Below are 26,589 nucleotides of genomic sequence, written 5' to 3' on the forward strand. Positions count from 1 at the left end.
TGTCCCGTTTGGTTCTTTTGCCATCAGAATTATTGTCTAAAGGCAAAGAAAGATGCCCAACGGATTTCTTTCACCAAATGGACCATCCCGGCCTTGCCGCATTGGTCCATTTGATTGACCTTTGTTTTTATTGTTTATTTTATTTTATTTTCACTTGCTACACACGGGACAGACATGACTGGGGGAAAGAAAAGGGAGAAAAAAAGAGAGGTAGGGAAAGAAAAACAGCGGGGAAGAGGAACGGTGATAAAGGGCAAAGAACAAACAAAACAAACAGACAAAAAATACATATTTCAATCACCTGTTGAGAAAGAAAAAAGAGAAAACAAGCAAGAAAAGAGAGCAATATAATGAACAACATCATTGCGATAATCTAACAGTAAAAAACAGTAAATATTGAATATTATTGTGCAGCACGTAAGATCGACAGCGCACAGTGTAATTTGAGGTAGGAGCCAAAAAGGGTGTAGTTTGTGTGTGTGAGCACCTGTGTGTACACCCCCGAAGGGGCCCGAGCGAGCCCCACGTTCCAGGCCCCGACAAGCAGCCACCAGGAGTGAGCCGGTGCATACCTGGACGCCCATCCCCGGACACCAAGAACCACCAACGCACCGATGTCTGAGGGTGTCTGCCACTGACAGGGGGAGTGGTGGGGGGAGATAGGCCTCCATACCTTGGAGGGCCTGAGATGCCCCTAGAGAGGTGGTGTCTGATACCCGACCTGACATATAGACACAGACAAACAGGCACACACAGAAACGAACATCCATTCCCACCCTCATGCTCTCATATGCACTTACTCCACACTCACCCAACGTGGAGACAGACATAAATAGACACTGTACACACAATCACACTCCCCAAGCGTACTCTATACCCCAGGTCTAGGTACCCTTGCATCTTATCTATTCCAAAGTAGCTGAATCTTAAAACTTATCTTCCTGGACCGTTTTACTCTGAATGGGATCATCAGCCATCATAAATCCACTAAAAAACTTAGCCTACTTGGTAAAAAGTGAAAACTCTACTTTTTGCAACAGTGCAGTTGTTTTATGTTGCTAATCTGAAAGAATGGCAGTTAGCATCACTTTGAAGCTAGGTTCACTTTTTTATTATCTCTGTGAGATCAAAATATGCTCACTGTGTTGTGCTTATTCTATCATTCAAAGTTTAAGTATTACAGGATTGTGAGGTGTGCCAGTATTGGATTGATTATTAGCCAGCATCTGCTATTTGGGCTAAGACTTTAGACAAGCAGTCCCCAATCCCCGGGCCGCAAGAGTTGAAGCTCGGGTGTGAAATTTATGGTTTATCGCTTTTTTTTTTTTTTTAAATCATTTTTATCATTAACTCTGTTTCCATGGGTCTTTTCCCGTGTGTTATGAATAAATCCTCTTTTTTTTGGTACCAGTACTAGTTTTATTTTGTTGTATTTATCCGCGACACCTTAACGGCCGATCCATGAAAATATTGTCGGACATAAGCCGGCCCGTGGCGCAAAAAAGGTTGGGGACCGCTGCTTTAGACTGTATATAAAATTGGAGGCCAGTGTCAGGATTTGACCACACCCATTTTGATTCTGGGGCCAAAAGTGGCCATATTTGAACAGAAGGTGGAGCGCTAAGTTATCACCTGTAACGCTAACAGAAACTCCAGTAGGTCAGGTTAATCACCGTCATGTGTGTAATCCTTGTCACCTTTATTTCCATACATGGTCATTTGTTACAATAGTGGAAATCCATAATAAATAAGCACCATAGATGATCCGCAGAGCAATAACAAACATTTAACCTTCGTCATGAGACATATAGGAGAAAAGTAAAAGGCTGTTGGAATCAAAGAGTTAGACCAGCGTGTACATGTGCAAATGAAGTCAATATAACAACACTGTATTTTAGCTCTTTAAAAAATGGTCACATTGCCCAACCAAAAGCACGCTTTCACATATAATTGTACTGCCTAAGGGGCCCTTTGGGGATTGACTGTTACTAGTTACACCTCTCGATGTTCTGATTAACGGTAAGATGCTGAAGATAACGTTCTCACAAAACTCAGTAGTACTCACTCATCTTGGGAGCAGACATTTGAGTGTTACAGTGAGTTTGATGCGTTCTCTATTGTTTACAATTTTCTATCGGGCTGGTTTGATCAACGACACATTACATTCACTATAAAGATACATTCTTAATGCAAAACTTCCATTCAATTCACAATTCACTTTCACAAGAATTGGCACCTTCGAGGGACTCATCAGCATCAGCAGTTTATTCCATATGTCTTTTAAAAAAGCTATTATGGAGAAGTATATGCACCACATCTGTGGACAAGCAAGCAACACTTCATTTTTCCTAGTTCAGAACACTTCCCTGAAGGCACAACCAGGAAACTCCATTGTTTCTTTGAGGGCAGTGTTCAGCTTCGTGTGCCAAAATCAACATGGCTTCCAGGCAGGCCATTCTGATCTCTCGTGAGCGAACTGAGGCGGTCTAGCTTTGGTATTTTACTGTGTACTGTAAATGGACTTCATGTACTGAGGCACATATCCCGTGTGCTAAGCTGAAAAGAACCTGTTATATTATCTGTACATTAAAGGTATGTTGACATCAGTGAGGATCAGAGCGAACCAAAGATTGAGGCTTTGCCATCAAATGAGTTCGGGAACCATGTCGATGGTGACGAGAGGCACTGGAAGAGCCTGAGGATAAAAGAAGAGCTATGGCAGAAGTCCCATCTGTTAATGCGTTTGCTTTTTTTTTCCCCTCTGAAAAGAAACTGTTTGGAAAGAGTAGTTTTCTTAAACCTGCCTTTGTGTTGCAATATACAAATTGAACCTCCTAAAGCTACCACTGTAGTTAAGGAGTCAGTTTACCCAAATAGTACAAAATACTCGTAATTAGAAGTTATAAGCTACTCAAAAACTTTCATTTGTCCAGATTTGAAGATATACAGTACATGAATGGGATTTTGGCCAGCACTAACCTAGTATAATTTCAGTGTCTGGTGTTTAAAAGATTAAAATGATATTTAAAAAGGGTCAATTTGTAAAAGTTACAGTTCTTTTTTAGAAACTAACATTTTCAAATTCTGAAACAGAAAAGCGTTTGCTAGCTTCCTCTACAGCCTAAACTGACCCTGCAGTATAAGACACTGTTTGACATTTTGGGAAGTGTATTTGCTTTCTTGCCAAGTTTTAGCTAAAAAGTCCAATATCATCATGCATACTAACGCTAGACATAGCTACCTCGGGTTAGCATGAAAACCACAACCTAATATTTTCTTAATATTTCAGTTTTTAAGTGCCCAGAAAATGAAATTATATATGTTAATCAATTAGCTTTGCAAGTGTCAGTGAAGTTTTTATATATAAACAGTACTAGGCCACCATTTTAACTTGTGTTACGCTAGGCTAATTGGTTAGCTACCTTTATCAAACGAGCCATTTCTAGCAATTTCTGACCAAAAAATCTATGTATGGGGCCAAAATGCTTTTTGAGGTGTATGATGAAGGAAACTACGGAGCCCCGCAGGGGACATGGGAGAAAAAAAAATTAAGACTGACTTTTGCGAGATCTCGCAAAACTATCTCGGGATCTCGCAAAAGTTTTGCGAGATCTCGCAAAACAAACTCGGGATCTCGCAAAACTTTTGCTAGATCTCGCAAAAGTTTTAGCCGCATTCTTCCCGTTAGCTCGAAGCTAACAGGAGGTCGAGACCTACTTCAGCCGGGAGGAACACCGCTTTCCCGGCACATCGTGCCTCGACCTCCCGGTCGACTTCAAGCCGGCGTCCGAAGAATGCGGCTAAAAGTTTTGCGAGATCCCGAGTTAGTTTTGCGAGATCTCGCAAAAGTCCGTTTTAATTTTTTTTTCTCCCATGTCCCCTGCGGGGCTCTGTAGGAAACACCACCTGTTAGGTGTATAATGACTTATTACTAACAGGTGTAAATTAAAGTCTTTTACCATACCATGCATAACAGCTTTTGTCTATTAATGATTCTTTGTTGGTTTTAAGTTTTTATTACTAAAATGATATTTTGATCTAACAAAAACTAATTACTTTCCCTTTTTTAAAATCATCAACAAAGCAGAATAACTGTGAAGTGTAAGAAAATATCTCTAAGGTATTAGCTATTTATGTCTTAGCTACCTATTAACATGTTTACGCCTACTTTGAAACAATCACTATGAAGCTGTGTTCATAAGCCCAGTAGGCTTTTGCATTTTATAATCAATAGCCTAATAGCTTAAAAAAAAAACTTCTTAAAAAATGGCTCTTTACCAATGGTTCTAGAGCCTCGTGTTTGTGCCCCTAAGCTAGGCTCAATGGCTATTAGCTTTAGCACCTTCTTTGACATACAGGCATGAGATTGGTTTCACACTTCTCATCTAACTCTGCAAGACAGCAAATAAGTGTATTTCCCAAAATGTGAAGCTATTGCTTTAAGATCCCATACAGATAGACAGCAGTCCACTGTCTTAAGTTGCACACTTTTAACACAAAATCCATTCAGTTATTGTCCTTTTAAAGTAGTGGTTAAAGAAGTCAGTGCTATCCACTTCATAAATTGTTACATTATGTTCCACCATTTATATCCAGGCACCTGAACTCAATTTGTAAGACAAACCTCTGCAGTAATCACAGGAGGGCCATCTTTTTAAAATGAGTTTGAAGCATGCGTAACAAAATCAAGACCACTTGCTGTTTAGTAGAGATGATCCTCAGAAAGAAAACAGTCAAAGTTTATTTCCTTCAGAATTTTCTATCTGATCTCTACGCATGTGCACAAGTAGGTTTTCTTTATTTTCTATTTTCAGTCTTATTTTGAGTTAGGACTCATACCACAAAATGCCCCACCCCCACCCCAAGACAGATGAGAGGCCGTGTATCAAAGGTCACTAGTCCTTGCACCAAGGGCCAGATCGCCCAGCGTGGCAAAAAAATCCTCCATTTCCTTTTCCAAGAGGCGGTTGCGATTCTCCGCATCCTCCCGTGCCCGCTCAGAGTTTCTGAGTTTTATCTCCAGCATGCGCTGCTTCTTCCTCTCCTGCTCCATCTCCTGTTCCAAACGCTCCATCTGGGCACACAGAGCAGCACTAGACTCTTCCAATCTGTGTGGAAGCACAATACACACAGAAAAGGTCACGGACATTTGCCTTTTTTCTGTTTGGCTGAACCACCCAGTAAAGCACATTTCAAACAACTTCCTACCTTCCCAACTTTTTGTCTGACCCGTGTGCCCAGATTAATACTAATGTGATATTCTTGGCATTGGAGGAAATAAAACAAATCTGCCCTGCAAGAACCGCTGTTAGCTATCTCTCTCTCTACATATATATATGTCTTACTTGCATAATATAATCTCTATCAGTTTTCTGCAAACATTTCCAACACTATCTGGAGCTGAGCTACCAAAACTGGCACACAGGTATAGCTTATAGTTCTTATCTATAGCAGATAATAACATCATCACGTTGCCTAGCCAACACCTACCAAGGGCTATAATGACCCATTTGCAGCATTTATGCACCTCTAATGCCTTATAAGAGCGTTGTATAACTTAAATTTTGCAACGGTAAAATTTCCTTTATATCCAGCTTTAATTATATATAATATATTATGATGTCATCATGTTGCCATGCAACCACCTAACAACAGACTAAAATTATAGACCAAACAATGTGTCCAAATTCATGGGCTGCATCCTCCTGAGGACGCATTTGTAGACCGATTACATCACAGCGACGCGCCGAAGGCTGTCCAAATTCGTAGACTCCTCCGAATGCAGCCGACAAATGCGTCCTCCTTTTCCCCAAATTTGAAGGATGGGTCGGGTGTGTCCTTCGTGGCCCACCATATCCCAGAATTCATAGCGCGGCCCAGCCAAACTCCAGTTTCCGGCAATGGCGGCCGCTACTAAGTTTTAAAATTACTCTTATTAATCTTTCTGGGTCACAAAATAAACTTTTAACATATTTTCAGACAAGAATGTGGGTGTGTAAACTTCAAATATCTGCTCGGTTTATCAAGATATCACATATTTCCAAAAGTGCTTCAATGTTTTCGGAGACGTCTGTTATCCACCAGCTCGATAGCTAGCCAAGAGCTGGCTATCTAGGGTCACTAGAGCCGCAGAGAATGGCACAACTCCCGGCACATCATTTTCAGATCACCGCGGGCTTTCGCTACTCAGGTTAAACGTAATATATAAGTCACTTAGACAACCTAAAATGTTATTGTTTGGCTTTTTTCAGTGTTTTATTTGTTGTAAAGTTATTAGATTAGATAAAATAAAACTTTATTAATCCTCCGGGTGGGTTCCTCCTTGGTTTTCAAACAGCTGAATAAACGTCAAACAGAAAACGGATTAAACAGAAGTGTGAGATTTACGCCAGTGTCCTGTTATATTTTAGATAGCAAGGAGCAGACGGCCAAGTTTATTAAACTCCACCGAGACAGCGGTAACGCTAATCAGAAGGCTAGACCGTCCAATTTCACAGTCGTTTACTTCCGGCTTACCCAACCTGAGGACCCGGCCCACGTAGACCGCGAAGGCCGGGTCCTCAGGAGGATGCAGCCCATGAATTTGGACACGCTAATAATGACGCATGGGCACAGGTATATAAATATGCTGCTTCCAGCCCAATGATTTAACATTTTGTTTGTTGCTTAAAGCACCTCTGTGTCATGGTCCTGGGTCATGTGACCCAGTATTCTGAGTTTTGTTATTTTTTTCAGTCTAGTTTCATTTCAGTTTATCTAGTTACATTCTGTCATGCCTAGGTTACAGTTTTAATTCATGATTTATCAAGCTCCCCATTTTTAAGAAGAATAAGGACCCACTTAAATGTGAGTCATATCGCCCAGTAAGTTTACTTGGATGTGATTATAAAATACTGACCAAGGTACTGGCAGCTAGAATTGAGCTTGTCATAATCATAAGTAAGATAATACATCCTGATCAGACAGGGTTTGTTGCAGGTAGACAACTCTCCAGCAATCTCCGCCGTCTGTTCAATGTAGTATATACTGCTGAAGATAACATTATGCCAGAGATTGTGATATCCTTAGATGCCCACAAAGCCTTTGATCGAATAGAGTATTACTATCTATTTACGGCCCTCGAAAGATTCGGCTTTGGTCCAACATTTTGCTCATGGATTAAAATAATTTATTCGAGCCCCCAGGCTATGGTGAGAACGAATAATATCATATCTGAACCCTTCTCTCTATTCCGGGGAACAAGACAGGGGTGCCCTTTGTCACCCCTGCTCTTTGATGTGGCAATTGAACCCCTTGCGATGATGCTGAGACAGGCTGCTGAATTGGTAGGGATACAAAGGGGGACACAAAACCATAGGCTGTCCTTATATGCTGACGATCTCCTCCTTTTTCTGTCAAACCCTGCCACTAGTATCCCGGTGGCCCTTGGTATTATCAAAGATTTTGGGAGGGTGTCGGGCTATAAAATTAATTTAGACAAAAGTGTTCTTTTCCCCATTAATAAACAGGCGAGGAAACTTTCTTTCCGGGCCTATCCCTTTGCAATACATAAGGATAGATTCGCATATTTAGGTGTTAATGTAACTAGTAAGTATAAAGATTTACTGGACTATAACTTTAAAGTTGCACTGGACAAAGCGAAATTAGATATGGAAAGGTGGGCGTCGCTCCCCTTATCATTAGCAGGGAAGGTAAATTCTGTTAAAATGATTATACTGCCGCGGCTCCTCTATTTATTTCAGACGATACCGATTTTCATTCCTAAATCATTTTTTAAGGAATTGAACAAATGTACGTCTGCCTTTATTTGGAAAAAAACTATCCCCAGGATAAGACGGGAGTTTCTTGAGAGACAGAAAGAAGAGGGAGGTCTGGCTCTGCCGAACTATATGCACTACTATTTTGCTGCTAATATACATAAGTTGTTATTTTGGGTCAAAGAGTTGGATGAGGATGAAACCCCAATATGGGTTCATATGGAAAGGTATGTCTCTAGTCCAGTGTCCCTGCGCTCCCTGGTCTGCGCTCCTCTACCCTTGAGCAAACATCTTTACACAAACAACCCGGTGGTATCTCATTCTCTGAAAATTTGGACTCAATTCAGATCACATTTTAAAAACAGAACCGCCCTCCTGTCTGCTCCCATCTATGGAAATCACTTGTTTCCCCCAGCCCTCGGGGGAACAGCCTTTAGGGAATGGCATAGAGCTGGGGTGGAATGTGTCAAACATCTTTTTAAAAATGGTACTTTTATGTCTGCTGCTCAACTGGAAAAGGACTATGGAATTTCCTCCAAGACTAATTACTTTAGATATTTCCAGGTTCGGGACTTTGTGAAAAAGTCATTCAGCCCCTCCCTCGAGCTTCCACAAAGCGGATGGACAGACGAGTTGATGGACACAGATCCGACTACTAAGGGGACAATCTCCACGCTATATACACATATTCAGAATGTGGCTTCCCCCTCCCTGGACAATGTAAGACGGAAATGGGAGGAAGAATTGGGGCTGGACATTTCAGAGGTTGACTGGGGGGGGGGCTGTAGATCTAGTACACTCTGCTTCTATATGTGTGAGACACGGATTGATACAGTTCAAGGTGTTGCACAGACTGCATTTGTCAAGGGAGAAACTGGCAAGAATGTACCAGGGGGCCAATCCGACCTGCCCCAGATGTAAACAGGTACCAGCCAACTTATGCCACATGTTCTGGTCTTGTTCCAGGCTGAAAGACTTTTGGGCTAACATCTTTAGAACATTCTCATTCATTTCTAATAAGGATATGGAACCAATGCCTCTGACAGCCATCTTTGGTGTGGCACCGAGGGAAACTCAACTAACAGCCTCTCAGAGGAAGGCAATAGCATTCGCCTCATTGCTGGCTAGGAGATTGATTCTACTTAACTGGATAAAGGCAACACCGCCATCCCATAAACGCTGGGTGGAGGAGGTGATGGCACACCTCAAATTAGAACATCTCAGATTTACTATACAGGGCAACACCAAGAAATTCTTTAAGGTCTGGCAGCCTTTCATTTCCTATTTTGAAGATGAGTTTCCTTCCACTCCATAACTGGCAACTCCCCCCCCCCCCCCCCCCCCTTTTTTTTTTTTCCCTTTTCTTTTCTTCCTCTGTCTGGGTATAGTTTTGTCTTACACTGTGCGGTAGGACTTGAGTTCGAGCTTTTCTGTATGAATGATATGCTTTCTGAAAACTCAATAAAAACACTTTGATTATTATTATCAAGCTCCCCATTTGTCTCATCCCTGTGTGAAGTTTTTTGTGTTAAGTCTTCGTGTGCTTATCTGTCATGTGTCATGTCCAAGTTTTCTTTGTTTGTCAAGTTCGAGTCATGTCTGGGTCTCGCTATGTTTCTCGTTTTATTTTGAAGGATCCTTGTGTTTTTTGTTTATTGTATTTAGCTTCGCGTCCCCTGTCCTGTCATTATGTTAATTGTTGTCAGCTGTTTTCCCCGTGTGATTCCGCTTCCCCTGATCATTCCTTATGTGTACTTAATCCGTGTGTTTCTGCTCAGTCGGTGTCAGATCGTCTGTTATCCTCACCTCATCTTTTCATAGTTTCCGTTATTGTCTCACTGTTTCATAGCCTGCCTAGTTACTCTGTGTTCATAGTATTTTTCATAGTTCTTTCACAGAGTGTCATAGTCTTTTTAGTTTACACAGTGTTCTTAGTCTCCTTAGTTTTCCCAGTTTCAGTGTTCTCTAATGTTTTTGTCATGCCATCAGCCACAATAAAGGCTCGCTTTATTTTTGGAAACCTAGTTCTGTCTCCACTGTGTCTGCATCTGGGTCTACCTCTTCTTCACACCGGTGCACCCCGCCGTGACACTCTGTGTATGTCTTAAAAAACATGCCATTTATTTCCATGACAGGTTTTAGTTGCAAAAAGGGAAAGGTTTTTGAAAATACCAGTTCATTTTCAGTGTTACAGATAACAACATTTTAAGTGTTAACACACTTAAATTGGTGTGTTACAAACTGAGCATAGGTGTGCTTTAACCATGCCATTTGGGTTTAGTATAAAAAATGGTAATTGGAATTATGGTAAATATACGATCTTTTGTTTTGGGAACTTTTTCCATCTCAGGATGTATTTCATATTTATTTATTCAGTCTTTATTCACTGTCTTCCTGACGTGTTCCCCCAACTGTAAAGAACAGCAATACGAAAGTGCCCTTTAAAGGGCTCACAGCAGGTTGTAATTGAAGTACTTCCATTGGTTCTGTGCTAATGAAATAAAAGCCTGACATCCAAAACCATAAAGTTCATTCAAATGTCTTTCTATTTACCATATAAAAGACCGACACTACTATTATAAGTTTGAAAGATCCTGCATCAGAGACTTACTTTTGGATCCTGGCCTCATATGTAGTCTTCTGTTTTCTCAGCTCGTCTTTCAGTCCCTCTACCAGGCTGCTCAGTGTTAGTTTTTCCCCATCTCCATCTTCGGACATGATAATGGACGGCACCCCGGCTGCCGTGGCCACGTTTCCATTTTCACTGCAGGCTGCGCTGCTGCTGCACAGCTCCATGGCCTCGCAACTGTCCTGCTCGGAGCTCGCGTCTGTCGTCATCCCTCCATCCCTTTCTTTGTTAATCTCTCTGTGGCTTTCTCCATCTTCCACCACACCTCCACAGTTCTGGTGCACCGGGGGCTCGCTTGCTGAGTCCGGGACAGATATTTCACAGGAGGACGTGGACCACGGTGTGCTGGATACACTTGGAACGCTCCCCATGCTAGAGGAGGAGGTCACGTTGTCATACGTGGACAGCCTCTGGGACGAGCCGGTGGAGTCACGGTCACGGGTGGACCGTTCCCCTGAAGATGTGCGCCGGTGTCCCCTCAAGGAGGACAAACCGTTCATAAGCCAGTTGCCCCCGCTTCCACCTCCTCCACCACCAGAAGACAGACTGGTTGTATCTGCTGCGGAGCCACTGCTGCTGGTTTGCTTAGCTTGCGGCTGGGAACGAGGCGCTGAAGAGCTTTTGAAGGAATATTTCCAGGAAGGCATGGTCTTGGCTTGTTTACTCGGACTGATTACCGTCTCACCCTTTCCCGATGAAGACCCAAGTTTTGGTCCAGGGTTTGGGTTAGGGGTCTGAGTGGGACTGACGGCTGCGCACAGCTTGGCGTCCAGGGATGAGGCACTGCTGTGCAGATCTTGGTCTGGGTTGGAGACGGGGCAACTCTGAAGGTCCTCTTCAGAGATCCAGGCTCCCAGGCTGCGGTGTTGGAGATGATGCCCTTGGATGGGGATCTCAGTTTGGGGTAGAGCTGGCCCCTCCTGTTCCCTCCCTGAGTACAAACGGTTGTGTTCCCTGATGAGGACTGTCATCAGGTGCTGGACAAGAGAAGTTCCTAGACAATACAAATCACATTCAGCCGGTGTCGGTATAACTTTTTTAGTTTTATTCTAAACTATCATTTTTAATAAATAAATTACAGAAAAACAGAACCTTATTTGATTGTCATTAATTTTCTGTACCTTCCATGATAGTGACTGGGTCCTCCATCTTCGGTCTAAGGATGTTAGGTCCAAATACTGTGGCAAGGTTCTGGACACTCATCTTGTTCTCATTACAGTGGGACTGGACCTCATCAAGGAATCTAAGGAGAGATATAGTGAAAAACTAGAGTAAAAAACTGATTAGGCTACAAAAGCCTAAGTTCTCAACCTAACGGGTGAAGTCACTCACTTGCATATGTACTTGAGGAGGTTGTAGTTCGGTAGAGGTAGAGTGCTAACTTGCTTTCCAAGCTCCTGGACTCCCTGATATGAGACAAATCATCCTTATTCTACTCACAGTACCACTCAAAGTCCTCACACCAAAGGTAAACAGCACATACCTCCTCCTCATCTTTGGCCAAAAGCTGCGCACAGGTTAGAAAGTCTTCATATTTGGAGAAGGGGATAACTGGTTCAGGCAGCTCTCGCAGGTACAACTTCAGCAAGGATGCCACTGTGTGGACGTCTGTGTTACTGCAAGTCAGAAAGAAAGATGATTCAGTAGAATTCAAATCAGTGATGATCATAAAAGTCTTTGGCAAAGTGAATTTTCCCATTTCATCCTCTCACCCACCTGTCAAACAGGGGCTTGTCCCCACAGTCGAAGGCCTCCTGCAGCTCCCTGACCAGGTTGGCCTGTCCTGGCATTCGAAAGAGACCTTCCTCATCCAGACCCCTCTCTCTGATAAAGTCCACACACTGCTCAACCAGCAGGGGTGCAAGGCGGGGGCCAAACTTCTTCTCGTACTGCACTGTGTCCTCTAGATGCTGGCCAAATATCCCTGTTGACAGATGGAAGAAACATAACATGTCAGGGCTTTCTGAAGGCACGAGGCCGTAGTTGGTTTTTGGATTGTGGAGCAAGTGATGAAAATATGTACATTTATTCTGTGGGAAAATTGAATATGACAGGATGTTTCTGGAACAGCATTTTTTGGTTATTTGTAGCCTTCATATGATTACAAAGATAATTAATAAATAAATAAAAAGTGACAGTTAACATGAACAGAGGAAAAAAATGCCCAGAATAAATATGCAATTTTATGCCAGGTTATTACCTGTTGTTTGGCTGCAGCAGTCACAGCTGGATGTTAGCTTGCAGTAATGGTAGTAATTGAAAGAACAGGAGCTGCACAGTTGCAGAAAGCGTTTGTCATACCTCCCCAGCCCACATTTCACCATGTTCATCCATTCCTGTTCAGGCATTTGACTCTTGTAGCTGGTAATTAATCTTTCATTTATCCCACAGACTTCAGCAGAAACAAGCCAAGTTGAGGAAAATGACAGAGAAGCTTGGAAAGAGCAGCTGAGGAAGCAGAGACATGTTGCATGGGATCTGCTGTGACTGCAGTGCTGCTGTTAAGGAGGGGTCTATGATTTGGCACAGATCTATTCTGGACACAGAGGCAGCAGACTGGCACATTTTGCCTGTGAACTGGAGAGGGAGGCTGGAAATACCACCCAGCCGGTCAGGGGATTCACTCTGAACATACACAGCAAAATCTCCAGTGTTAATTTAACACTGGAGATTTTGCTGTGTAGGTGTCAGTGTATTGACTTTCACTGTGCATTTAGTATGAATGTTGAGGGGAAAGTGAAAATTCTAGTGATATAGGCTAATGATAAGCTAAGCTAATGCGCAAAAATATATTATTATATATTCATTCTATTGTTTCTTTTTCACAATTTTTTTTCTATCTCGTTTTAAAACTTTTCCTTTGGAAAGATAAACCCCCGCGTATCATCTTAAAAACGCTTCAAAGAACCAAGGATAAAGTCCCCTTCTGGCCACATGTGCCTCAATTTTATTCCACAACTTAGACATCCACATTACTCACACTCTCATAACACATACATATAGGGCCTTGAGGGTGGGCACGTTAACGGCGTCCAGTGGATGGTCTGTGTATTCAACCCCACCTCTGGCGCCGGTGCCCACCTCTCAATTTTAAATCCATGTAGACATTGAGGGTTCTCGGGAGGAGCCGTGCTAACGCCTGCTGCTCTCTGGCAGCAGCACCATGCTCTCCCGTGTTTTAAATGCACTTTAGAACAACACGCAGCAACACTACACATGAGCGAGAGGAGGGAGGTTTGGAGTCTTCACACACCCCTGTTCTCTGCTGGCCATTGGGGCGGGGGGGCTGGAAGGAGGTGTTGGCCGTCCCTGCTGCTGCGGAGCCTGGGGTGGTCTGCTTGCCTCCACCCCGGGGGAAAGGGTAACATCTCCTGGGTCTAGGTGCCGTTTCCCCCTCCAGGGGCGAGGGTACCTGGTATAGAGTTTGTTTGGGGAGTGTGATTGTGTGTACAGTGTCCATGTATGTCTATCCCTACGTTGGGTTAGTGCTGAGTATTTGTATATGTGTGCATGAGGGTGGGAATGCATGTTTGTGTCCGTGTCTATATGTCAGGTCGGGTCTTACACTCCACCTCTCTGGGAACTCCCAGGCCCTCCAAGGCCTATCTCCCCTCACCACACTCCCTGCCGTTAACTGATGCCCTCAGGGGTCGGTGCGTTGGTGGTTCTTGGTGACCGGGGCTGGGCGCTCAGGTATGTACCGGCTCACTCCCGGTGACTACTTGGCGGGGCCTGGTGCCTGTTGCTCGGTCAGGCCTCTTCTGGGGCAAAGGGGGCCCTCGGGCCTCTCAGCCTGCGGCTCAGTTCACTCTGGCACAGCTGGCTGCCGGCAGCTGGCGCCACTGCAGCCCCCTCTGGCTTCTGCTCCGTGGCTACTGGATGACCCCTCATCTGGGGCTCTCCTCAGCTTTTCCCAGGAGGGTGGCACGGATGCCCCTCCGGTGGTCCTCCTTGGGCTCTCGCACTCTGGGGCCTCTGGATGTCTGGGGCCTGGATCTCCTCCATGCCTGCTTCATGCCCTGGGGGACCGGGCTATGGCTCTCTACATCCTCTAGCAGACTATTACATGTGGAAACCTGGAAACCATTTGAATACAAGCGCGCTGATCCACACAGGTGTGCACACAGGTGTTCACTGTTCATAGACATAAACTACACCTCTATTGGCTGCCATCTCCAAGCATATTGTGCACTGTCTGTCCTTTTTGCTACACAACAAAATTCAATATTTAGTATTTACTGCTGTTTACACTTAGCTAGATTAATGCGATGCTGTTGTGTTTAGTATGTTGCTCTGTTTTTTTTGCTTGTTTTCTCTTCTTTTTCTCTCAACAGGTGATCCAGGAGATTTTTTTTTCTTCTTTCTCTTTTTAAGTGCCCTTTTTCCACTGTCCCTCTCCCCTTCTGTTTTTCTTTTCCTTCATCTTTCTTTCTCCCTTTCCTATCCCTCAGTCATGTCTGTCCTGTTTGTAACAACTGAAAATAAAATAAAATAAATAATAACAACAAAGGTCGATCAAATGGACCAATACGGCAAGGCCGTGATGATCCATTTGCAAAGTAAATCCATTGGGTATCCTTGTTGGTCTGCAGACAACAAATCTGACGGCTAAAGAACCAAATGGGACAGGCAAAAAAAAAAAAAAACTTTTTAAAGGTGCTTTAGTTTTTTTTTCTTTCGAAGACCTACACAAAAGCTAGCATTTTTTGCCATCTTTTCAACGGTCAAAAATCTAGAAAAAAACATGCTAGCTTTTTGTGCTAGCAGCACAAAAAGCTAGCATTTCAGAAAAGTTAACAAAAAGCTGGACAAAAATGCTGTTAGAATTTTATCAGTTGCTAGCACAAAATGCTAGCGTTTTAATAAAAAGCTAGCATAGACAAAAAACTAGCACATATTTATTACAAGATTAAAATGAATTATTATTTTTCCAATCTTTTGGGGGGTATTAAAAAAGTTCAGATAGTGAGAAATGCTGTCATTGTCCAAAACGATAAACATGTGACTGGAAAGATGACCCAGGACTCTTTACTCTCATTTCTTCATGCACCAAGTATAAAATCTATCTATCCATTTTCTTCTATTATCCAAATTGAGGGGGTGGCTAACACAGACACAAATACGTTACACTCACATTCACACTTAATGGTAATTTGGGACCTTTCAATTACTAACTGGATGCCTTTGGATTGTAGAAGTAAGCTGGAGAGAACCCACACAGACGCAGGGAGAACATGAAAACTACACACAGAAAGGCCCCAGCAAGCCAGTGGATTCAAGCCCACATTTAAAACTTCTTGTTTTGTGAGAGCAGTGCTAACCTCCGTGCATAGCATTGTGGTATTGCAACTTTTTCTTAATTAATTAGGCCTATGCTAGCTATTTATAAACGTCTGTTATTTGTGTTTCTTGTGTGGACATTTAAGCTAGTCATGCTTGTCATAGATCTTCCCTTATTTTTCCATCAGCCAAGCTTACAGAACTTCTTTTTTTGGGTGTTTTTATTTTCTAAAATTGAGGGAATAAACAAAGATAAATGACTAATTTTCATAAAGAATAGGTCTGCTAGTTGCCAGCAGCTCTTAAACATGCTTTACTAAAGACAAGGATTAAAATTAGATTAATGATATCATACAGTATATTATTTATGTGTTATTCTACATTTATCCCCCTGTTAATATAGAGCTGCTTTGTAACCCAACACTTTCCTGCTCAGCTGCTCCTTATGCCCCACATCATAACCAGACAGGCCTGGTTATATTTCTGGCCTTAGACATCCCGAGCAGACAGGGTGAGAATTACCTGCAGGCTAAAGAAATGAGACAGAGTTGGGGTTGGAGATAGTTTGCATAGCTCAGCTCAAGTGTGTTACCTAAACATTAAAGACAGAGCAGAGATGTGGACTGCAGTCTTTTCTATTCTAGCAGAAAGAGCAAGTTTCATAAATTTTGGGCGATGTGTTGAGCTTATAAGGCAGAGAGGAAATCTCCTGCACTGGAAGGCATGCCTTGAATTATTGCTGGCAAAGAAATATGAATAATATATCTTGCTTTCTTTTACACAAAGATGATGAATAAAAGCAGTGTTAGCTGGGCGTCGGGGGGTTCCCCGGAGGCATTTTCCTTGGGGGGCTCAACCCGGGGTAGCGGTCATGTCCGGTTAGGGGCTCTGTTGGCTCTCAGGTGACTGTTTCCTCGCGGCTGCATGCAGCGGGACTAGGGGAGGGTCTGTGCTGACGGACGTGGGTTACTGACCTGGTAGCCTGGCTGCCCCTGGGTGGGTCCGGGATGGGCGTGAGGTTCTGGGGGCGCTCCGTCTCTGGGCTGGGACCCGGACCGGGCCTCGGGGGCTTGGGTCCTGGTTGGTGTGTTGCCGGGGTTGTGGGCGGGTGGGTGCATGGGGGCCCAGCCCTGGAGCAGGGTGCCGCCGGTGCATCGAGCCACCTGGGGGGCTCTTCAACTGGTGGGGGAGATTGTCACATCTTGCAGGAGCTTTCCTCTCCTCAGGGGCTCTCTCTACAGGAGGGGGAGATACAGGAGAGGTGGAGGAAGATCTCAGCCTGGGTGTTTATTGTCTTATGTAGTCTGGAAGATGAGTGGATGGTGGGGTGGGTGCAGTTTTCTCTGTGGTGGGATTGGGTGGACTGTCCTGGGCTCTGTGGGGCCGGGAGGCGCTGCTGCGCTGGGCCCCGGTCTGGATGGACCTGGGCCCCCTTTCCCTGGTGGGTCGCGGAGTATGGGGGTGCCTACTGGGGTCAGCGGGGGAGCTGGCCCCAGGGAGGGGTCACTTGCCCCTCCCTTCCTTCCCTCCCCATCTCCAGCTGCCTCCCTCTTCCCGCTCCACCACAACCACCCACACATGCAGGACCTTGGAGTAGGGGTATGTCACCAGGGTGCAGAGGAGGCCACCCCCCCGTCCCCTTCTGGCTGCCTCTGCCTCAATTTTATCCCACAATTTAGACATTCACATTACTCCCACTCTCATTACACGTACATATAGGATCTTGGGGGTGGGCACGATACACGGAATCCAAAGTACCATCAGGGTGTACACCCCACCCCTGGCGTCGTTGCCCACCTCTCAATGTTAAATACACGTAGACATTGAGGGCCAGCAGGAGGGACCATGCGCTTACCTGCTGCTCTCTGGCAGGTAGCTCCAAGCCCTCCTGGGTTTTAAATGCACCTTAGAACACACATGCATCAACACTACAATGAGCGGGTGGAGGGAGGTTCGGAGTCTTCTCTCACCCCCATTCTCTGCGACCTGCTGGAGCGGGGGGGCTAGGAGGAGGAGTTGGCCGTCCGACTGCGGTCTGGAGTGTGGGGCCTCCCTGCTGCTGCGGAGTCGGGGCGGTCTGCCTCCCCCCACCGCAGGGAAAAGGGTAACACCACCTGGGTCTGGGTGCAGTTCCCCCCTCCAGGGGCGGGGGCACCTAGACCCGGTTTGTAGAGTACGCTTGGGGAGTGTGATCGTGTGTACAGCGTCTCTTTATGTCTGTCTCCACGTTGGTTGAGTGTGGAGTAAGTGTATATGAGAGCATGAGGGTGGGAATGGATGTTTGTATCTGTGTGTGCCTGTATTTCTGTGTCTATATGTCAGGTTGGGTGTCAGGCGCCACCTCTCTGGGGACATCTTAGGCCCTCCAAGGTTTGGAGGCCTATCTCCCCCTACCACCACTTCCCCTGCCAGTGGCGGACTCCCTCAGACATCTGTGCGTTGGTGGTTCTTTGTGTCCGGGGATGGGCGTCCAGGTACACACCGGCTCACTCCTTGGCGGCCGCTTATCGGGGCCTGGAGCCTGGGGCTTGCTCAGGCCACTTCGGAGGTGGGGTGCCCCCGGCCTCTCGGCCTGGGGCTCGGTCACTCAGGCACGGCTGGCTGCCGGCGGAGCTCACGGGCGCGTCACTGCAACTCCCCCTGGCTTCTGCTCCGCGGCTGCTGAGTGAGCCCTCATCTGGGACTCTCCTCAGCTCTTTCCGGGACAGTGGCGCAGCTGCCCCTCTGTTGGTCTTCCTTGGTCTCTTGTATTCTGGGGGCCTCTGGATGTCTGGAGTTTTGATCTCCTCCATACCTGCTTCATGCCCTGGAGGACGGGGCTGTGGCCCCCCCACACCCTCTAGCAGATCATTACATGAAGGAACCTTTTAAAAAACAAAAAACAAGCGCGTCCATGCTCACAGGTGTACACACGGGTGATCACACCCACAAACTACACCCTTTTTGGCTCCTACCTCAAAGCACACTGTGTTCTGTTGATCTTATGTGCTGCACAATAATGTTTAACATTTAGTATTTACTGTCATATTCCCATATATCATTGTGATGTTGTTTATTCTATTACTCTTGTTCTCTTCTGCTTGTTTTCTTTTTTCTTTCTCAGCAGGTGACCCAGGTGATTGATATATGCATTTTTTTTCTTTTTTTCTTCTTTTTTTTCTTTCTCTGCCCGTTCTGTTGGTTTTTGTTTTTTGCCCTTCTCCCCCGTCCCTCTTCTCAGCTGTTTCTCTTTCCCTCTTTCTTTCTCCCCTTCTTTCCCCCAGTCAAGTCTGTCCCATATTCAGTAAGTGAAAATAAAATAAACAATAAAAGGTGAATCAAATGGACCATTATGGCAAGGCTGGGATGGTCAATTTGGTAAAGTAAATCCGTTGGGCATCTTTCTTTGCCTTTAGACAACAATTCTGATGGCAAAAGAGCCAAACGGGACAGGCCAAAAAAAACAAAAACAAAAAAAAAAACAAAAAAAAACAAAAAAAACAAGCAGTGTTAGCTTGGCTTTTATGTTTGTATATTTTCCTTAGAGAAATATGGATTTTTAGTTGCTACTGATTGGTGGCCTAATATGTTTTTTTCGTGTTTCAGTTCAAAGGTTTGGCTTTACCTCCTCCAAATGGTGCCCAGATGACCCGCCGTATGGCCTTGACCCAGTCGTCCATATCGCTCTGGGAGTTTGCCATGAGCAGGAAGGATTCATGGCTGATGGGTGCCCGATCCTTCTCTCCTGTTCCGCCTGCGGGGACACACAAGGAAGAAGCGTATGAGTGAGTACAACAGAGATGAAATAGGGCTTAATCGTGGAATCAAACTTGTGCTCTGCAGTGTGATGCTACTAGATGGGTTTTATTTTTGGTTATTTGTTTGTTTTTTTGTCTTCATAGGGAACTGCCTCATAAATTTACCTTGAAATAAATGTCAAACTGCTCAGGACTTTCTCTGAAGTATCCTAGCAGTTGAATACAAGATAATAAATTGTTGAGAAGATGAACTCTAACAGAAAAAACATTTAAAACAAACCATTACTGTTAAGAATTAACAAGTAACTATTACAGATATCATAAACATGTAACATGATAAATAATAAGCCAAAAACCTCACAGATCTGATAAAGGGGAAATGATTATTTGGATTAAGTTGGAATTGTGATAGCAGCAGATTTCGCAGAGAGCATTGTTTACTAGTTACACATATATAAGTGAATTTGATCTTCTTTACCTTAAGGTGAAGAGGTTTTGAACTCTTATTAGGTCTCTATGTTATGCATGTTTGATACCAAAATAATACATTTAAACTGAAAACAAGTCCAAAACATACATTTGCACTGGACTTGAGTGGGCTAAATGCTGGGGTAAACGTTTTGGTTTGGTAAGGTGGATTCAATTCAATTCAATTCGCCTCAAGGCACTTTATATTGTAAGGTAGACCCTACAATAACACATACAGGGAAAAACCCTGTAAAAAAAACTTTGGCGAAAGTGGGAAGGAAAAACTCCCTTTTAACAGGAAGAAACCTCCGGCAGAACCAGGCTCAGGGAGGAGCGGGGCCATCTGCTGCAACTGGTTGGGGAGAGAGAAGGAAGACAGGATAAAAGACATGCTGTGGACAAGAGCCAGAGATTGATAACAAGTGTGATTCAGTGTAGAGAGGTCTGTTAACACATAGTGGGTAATAAATGTAACTGAGGCAGAAATACTCATAGGATGCATCATCGGAATCCCCCAGCAACCTACACCTATTGCAGCATAACTAACGGTGTGTTCACACCGAACGCGATAGAGGCAGGCAGAGCGTCAGGCTTACATGTAAAGTCAATGGAAAGGCGCGCTGACCCGCGATTGCGGCTCCCGCGAAAATTCGGAAGCAGATTTGCGTCGCGAAAACGCCAAAACGCCTGAAACGCGCGTGAGTGTAGCGCGTTTCAGGCGTTTGACTCGCGAAAAAAACCACGCGCGTGAGTTTATGTGTTGCATTTTGTGCATACACGCGTTTCGCGTCCCCCGCTCGAGTTGGAAAAATCTGAACTCCAGCGTCAAATCGCGCCGCGACAACCAATCAGGAGCCTGGTGACGTGGCTGTTACCTAGTTCAAAGAGGCAGATCCAGCCAAAGCCCTTTATTCTTCAATAGAAGGAAGGCTAATCAATGCCGTAGCAAACAACCCGGAGCCGTACGACACCAGCTGCTTTCTGGACCGAGACAGGAATATAAAGGACCGAGCTTGGAGGAAGATATGTAAAGAGATCGGGCAACCTGGTAAGTTCATTCATTTCTCTTAAGTTTTCTCTAAAGTTTTCACTGACCCGGGGAAGCCGCACAAAAGCTAGCAAGCCACCGCTATTTTCCCACTGACGTACAAATACCGTTCTGCTTTTAGGCATGTTGTCATTTAAGAATATATTTTATTGTTTATTAATAAACAGCACACAGTGGTCCCGCTGTTCATCTGTCACTGCCTCTTTTTTCTTAATTTTCATTTTCTTTTTTTTGCACCGGACAGCATTGCATTCTGCAGCCTGATTGACAAATCTCCTGCGCTTGCCAAATTTATCATGTTTGGTTTTGATAACCATCACGTCCAATAGAAAAAACAGCACAAAAACACCCATAACTATGAGCCTCATTCGGAAATAGACACCTGCACCGCGAGGGAAAAAGGCGCACGAAAGTGGCGGGCAGATGAAGACAAAACACGGCATAATAATACTTTTACGTTTTGCAATCTACAAAGGTTTGCACTTTGAGAATCAATTGTGAGAACTGTGACCAATGTTCATGTGTGTGGGGAAAACAGTGTATAAAGTGCGTGGCCAGGGGCTAGTTATTCTGAGAACCCCTGCTGCAATAAATGAGGGACCACTGTCTACTCTATGATTATTATATTCAACCTGTTAACATTTAATACTGTATTGATAGAACCAACTGATTCTGAAGCAGAGCATCCCCTGTTGCTTCTCCTGGCTCCCCAGTCCCTGAGCTCCTGCTGCTGCACCCACAGATATGTACAGCAAGCACTGATACCTTTTTAGTCGGTGGGATTGCCTGTGATCACCTTTACTAAAGATCTACAACCAATCTGATTATATCCTGTTTTTGGTTTGTTTGTTTTTTTCAATGTTGAAATTAAAATCTAGTAGCAGCCTTCTCATTTCTTTGTGTTTTGTGCTGTTTTACAGGCCCACAGGGGAGGACGGCTCCGAGGCAGATGAGGGACGGGTCCCAGGACGGTCCATCGGTGGTGGAGCTGGAGCCACACCAGTCTCCAATGGAGCATTTCCTCCTCAGCCTGGTTCCTGCTCTGGAGAGCAGCTGGTCCTTTTTATTCCTGTCTCTCTGTAAATACTTATATTTTATATATTTATGCTTAATGTATTTCTGTGTGAGAATTTTAATATTATTTCAAATCAAAAATCAACCAAGATGGCGCCGCGTATGGTTGCCCTGGTGCTTCAGTGCGTTACTTTTGTTTTGTTTTTGTGCATTTCTTCTGTGTCTGGGCACTCCTCTGGATACTCGTACACCAGAGAAGAGCTCCTTAACTACAGGACTACAACGCCTGTGGATTTATTTCCAATATTTGTCGCATCTGCGGCAGATTTACTGCTGACTCTGACCAGGAAAGCGAGACGCCGAAAGAGAGGGAAGCGAGCCGGCGCACTCGTGCGTTTGAGGAGACGCGGACTGCGAACTGCTCTTCCTGGGATCTTCCTTTCTAATGTACGCTCACTCGGGAATAAGATTGACGAACTGGCCCTGATGAGAAGCATGAACAGAGACTTTGCCTCCTCCTGTGTCTTATGTTTTACGGAGTCGTGGCTCAGTGAGAACATCCCAGACTGCGCGCTCAAGCTGGAGGGCATCTGCTGCGCGCGGACCGGCAAGCCGCTCTCTCCGGTAAGTCCAAAGGTGGAGGTCTCTGCTTCTACATCAATAGTGGCTGGTGCACAGATGTGACAGTGATTGCTCAGCACTGCTCTTCCTCTCTGGAATATCTTTTTATCCACTGCAAACCGTTTTATTCTCCGCGGGAGTTTGCTTCATTCATCCTGGCCGCTGTTTACATCCCAGCAGATGCGGATGCGCAGGCAGCTCAGTGCGCACTCGCGGAGCAGATTCTCCACACGGAGCGGACATTCCCGGACTCTCTCATCATTGCTTTTGGGGACTTTAACAAAGCCAATCTGAGCCATGAGCTTCCGAAATATAAGCAGTATATTAAATGCCCGACCAGAGAGGAGAGGACATTGGACCACTGTTACAGCACGATCAGCGGGGCCTATCGCGCGGTGCCCCGCGCTTCACTCGGACTTTCTGACCACGTCATGATCCACCTAATCCCCGCGTACAGACAGAGGCTGAAGCTCTCCAAACCTGTCGTGAGGACTAAAAATCTGTGGAGCAACGAGGCTGTGGAGGAGCTTCGCACGTGTTTGGAGACCACAGACTGGGACACATTGAAGGCTGCTTCTAACAGCTTGGACGAGTTTACGGACACTGTCACCTCCTATATCCACTTCTGTGAGGACAGCATTGTGCCATCACGCACCAGGGTGAGTTATAACAATGACAAACCCTGGTTTACTCCTAAACTCAAAAAGCTGTGGCTGGAAAAGAGAAAGGCGTTCAGAAGCGGAGACAGGGACTGCTACAGAGAGGCCAAGTACAGGTTCACTAAAGAAGTGGACATTGCTAAACATCAGCACTCTGAGAAGATGCAGCAGCAGATCTCAGAGAATGACTCGGCCTCTGTGTGGAAAGGTTTTAGGAATATCACAAACTACAAGCCTAAAACCCCCCACTCCACTGATGACTTGCTCTTAGCCAACACCCTCAACGACTTCTACTGCCGTTTTGACAAGCCATCAGGCAGCCTTCACACCTCCAACGGCCCCAACAATAGAGACACTTTGGACACTCATTCCCCCACCTCTCCCCCCTCCATAGAGCCATCACCACCTTCAAACTGTTCACCTACAACACCCCCCTCCTCACCCCACACAAAAGAGGATTTCACACCACCTCCTCCGACCACAACTCTTCATATTCATGAAGCAGATGTGAGGAAGCAGTTTAAGAACCTGAATGCTCGGAAAGCTCCCGGCCCAGACGGCGTGTCTCCTGCCACCCTCAGACACTGTGCAAACGAGCTGGCCCCAGTGTTTTCTGGCATTTTCAACTCCTCACTGCAGGCATGCCATGTGCCTGCCTGCTTCAAGTCCTCTACCATAATCCCTGTCCCCAAGAAACCTAGGATCACTGAACTAAATGACTACAGACCCGTGGCTCTGACATCTGTGGTCATGAAGTCATTTGAGCGTCTGGTTCTCTCCCATCTCAGGACCCTCACGGCCCCCCTCCTGGACCCCCTGCAGTTTGCATATAGAGCCAACAGGTCTGTAGACGACGCCATCAACATGGCCCTACACTTCATCCTGCAGCATCTGGACTCCCCAGGAACCTACGCCAGGATCCTGTTTGTGGACTTCAGCTCTGCCTTCAACACCATCCTTCCAGACCATCTCCGAGACAAGCTTTCCCAGATGAATGTGCCTGATCCCATCTGCCGGTGGATCACTGACTTCCTGACGGACAGGAAGCAGCATGTGAGGCTGGGAAAGAATGTCTCGGACTCCCGGACCATCAGCACCGGCTCCCCTCAGGGCTGTGTTCTTTCTCCTCTGCTCTTCTCCCTGTACACCAACTGCTGCACCTCCACCCACCAGTCTGTCAAGCTAATCAAGTTTGCAGATGACACCACCGTTATTGGACTCATCTCGGACGGGGACGAGTCTGCCTACAGGAGGGAGGTTGAACGTCTGGTGTCCTGGTGCAGCCACAACAACCTGGTGCTGAATGCCCAGAAGACAGTGGAGATTATTGTGGACTTCAGGAAGCACACAGCCCCACTCCCCCCCATCATCCTGACTGACACCCCCATCACCTCTGTGGACTCATTCCGCTTCCTGGGTACCACCATCACCCAGGACCTGAAGTGGGAGCCCACCATCACCTCCGTCATCAAGAAAGCCCAGCAGAGGATGTACTTCCTGAGGCAGCTGAAGAAATTCAACCTGCCAACACGGACGATGATGCAATTCTACACTGCAATCATCGAGTCCATCCTCACCTCCTCCATCACCGTGTGGTACGCTGGAGCCACTATCAGGGACAAACAGAGACTGCAGCGTGTTGTGCGCTCTGCTGAGAAGGTGATTGGCTGCAGACTCCCATCTCTGCAGGACCTGTACACCTCCAGGACACTGGGGCGTGCAGCTCGGATCTCAGCTGACCCTTCTCACCCTGGACACAGTCTGTTTGACCTGCTCCCCTCAGGCAGGAGGCTCCGGTCCATTCGCACCAGAACCTCTCGCCATAAGAACAGTTTCTTCCCCTCTGCTGTTGGACACATGAACAATAACCATATGACTGTTCCCGCCACTAACTCATGACCCTACGCTGTGTCACTGCATCATTCCATGTTTGGCACTGATCACCACCTGCACTCATGTATATATCTTTCAACGTAGCACTCTTAATTCTTATTCTCATGTATATATCCCATGTATATCTCATGCACATATCTTTCTACGTAGCACTTTTAATTCTTATCCCTACTTTTATTTTTTTTTCATGTCTATTTAAGTGCTATTTATGACACTATGTTTGCACTGAAGCACCGCAGCAATTTCCTAATGTTGTAAACCTGCTCAACATTTGGCGATAAACCCCTTTCTGATTCTGATTCTGAAATACATTTTTATAATGACTAATGTCTCAGTTCTACTACACAGCAAATGTTGGCACACGACTTGACACATGTAGAATTTATTTCATATTATACTAATAACAAAATATACTAATACAGTGGGATGCAGAAGTTTGGGCAACCTTGTTAATAGACATCATTTTCCTGTATAAATCGTTGGTTGTTACAATAAAAAAAATGTCAGTTAAATATATCATACAGGAGACACACAGTGATATTTGAGAAGTGAAAAGAAGTTTACTGGATTTACAAAAAGTGTGCAATAATTATTTAAACAAAATCAAGCAGGTGCATAAATTTGGGCACCACAAAAAAGAAATGAAATAAATATTTAGTGTATATCAATGTGTGTGTCTCCTATATGATATATGGGGTGCCTTTGTCTGGACGTGCTTCCCATCCAGAGCTGCACAGCACAGAGGAAAGTTCCAGCGCTCCTGGAATCCCTCTGTGATGAACCGCCAGTCTCCAGGTGAAGGCACAGCCATGAAGTCGTCCACTAGACAGTCCCAGATGGCCGTCGCTGCCTGGGGGGTGATCTGACACACCGACTCTGTAACTGAACGCTTGGTGCTGAAGCAGTCCGCGGTGACAAGGAACCTGGACAAAATTGTTCAAAATCAGTATTATGTGTACTGCAGTTACAAAATACATTATTCAAATTCCAAAATACTTTGGTGATGTCAGATTTAAATCACAAAACTTAAATCTTACATAAAACATTTTGTAATTATAAGGATAATTACAAAATGTATATTAGATAATATCTAAAACAGTTGTGTTTTGTTTTAACTTTAACATATCATAATTTGATTGGTAGCAACTTTTGCCACTACAGTGAGCCAATCACTCATAATTCCTAAACATGTCAATCAGGTAGGAATGAAGTGAGACATTAATAGAAATAAAGAGTTGTGTGTTGACATGTAGCCCTTTCCTTGCTTAAATCATTAATATTTTTGAAAAATTAATCTGTGATAAGACAGCTTATCAAGATAGAACCATGTAACTAGAGATGAACCAAACTGTTCACAGTTTTATCTAACTCTGTTTTAATAAAGGCTGTGACCCCTGCTATAGAGTCTGACAGCTGCAGGGATTATATACAAACATTCAACTATCCCAGAATTAAACCAGGTCTAAATAAAAAGGAGTGAGTA

General features: G+C 44.9%; 1 protein-coding gene across 2 annotated transcripts in view; it reads right to left on the bottom strand.

Annotated features, from left to right (window-relative positions):
• Window positions 1-3,877: 3,877 nt before the first annotated feature.
• Window positions 3,878-26,589, bottom strand: part of arhgap22b (Rho GTPase activating protein 22b) — a 44,058-nt gene continuing 21,346 nt past the window's right edge. Inside the window, exons 4-10 of one of the 2 annotated variants that reach the window (XM_085465695.1) lie at window positions 19,271-19,399; window positions 12,103-12,310; window positions 11,870-12,002; window positions 11,719-11,792; window positions 11,508-11,629; window positions 10,369-11,380; window positions 3,878-5,108 (exon numbers count right to left, since the gene is read on the bottom strand). In XM_085465695.1, the coding sequence (XP_085321821.1) occupies window positions 4,886-5,108; window positions 10,369-11,380; window positions 11,508-11,629; window positions 11,719-11,792; window positions 11,870-12,002; window positions 12,103-12,310; window positions 19,271-19,399 (1,901 nt within the window). In that variant the 3' untranslated portion in view covers window positions 3,878-4,885. Of the gene's footprint in view, window positions 5,109-10,368; window positions 11,381-11,507; window positions 11,630-11,718; window positions 11,793-11,869; window positions 12,003-12,102; window positions 12,311-12,586; window positions 12,835-19,270; window positions 19,400-26,589 lie in introns of those variants that run through there. The other variant, XM_085465696.1, reaches the window with a different exon arrangement.

Source organism: Copadichromis virginalis, linkage group LG8 (genome assembly GCF_057382275.1).
Source record: "Copadichromis virginalis isolate Kocher_CV1m ecotype Utaka linkage group LG8, C_Virginalis_male_GT1.1, whole genome shotgun sequence".
In the NCBI taxonomy this organism is placed as follows: domain Eukaryota; kingdom Metazoa; phylum Chordata; class Actinopteri; order Cichliformes; family Cichlidae; genus Copadichromis; species Copadichromis virginalis.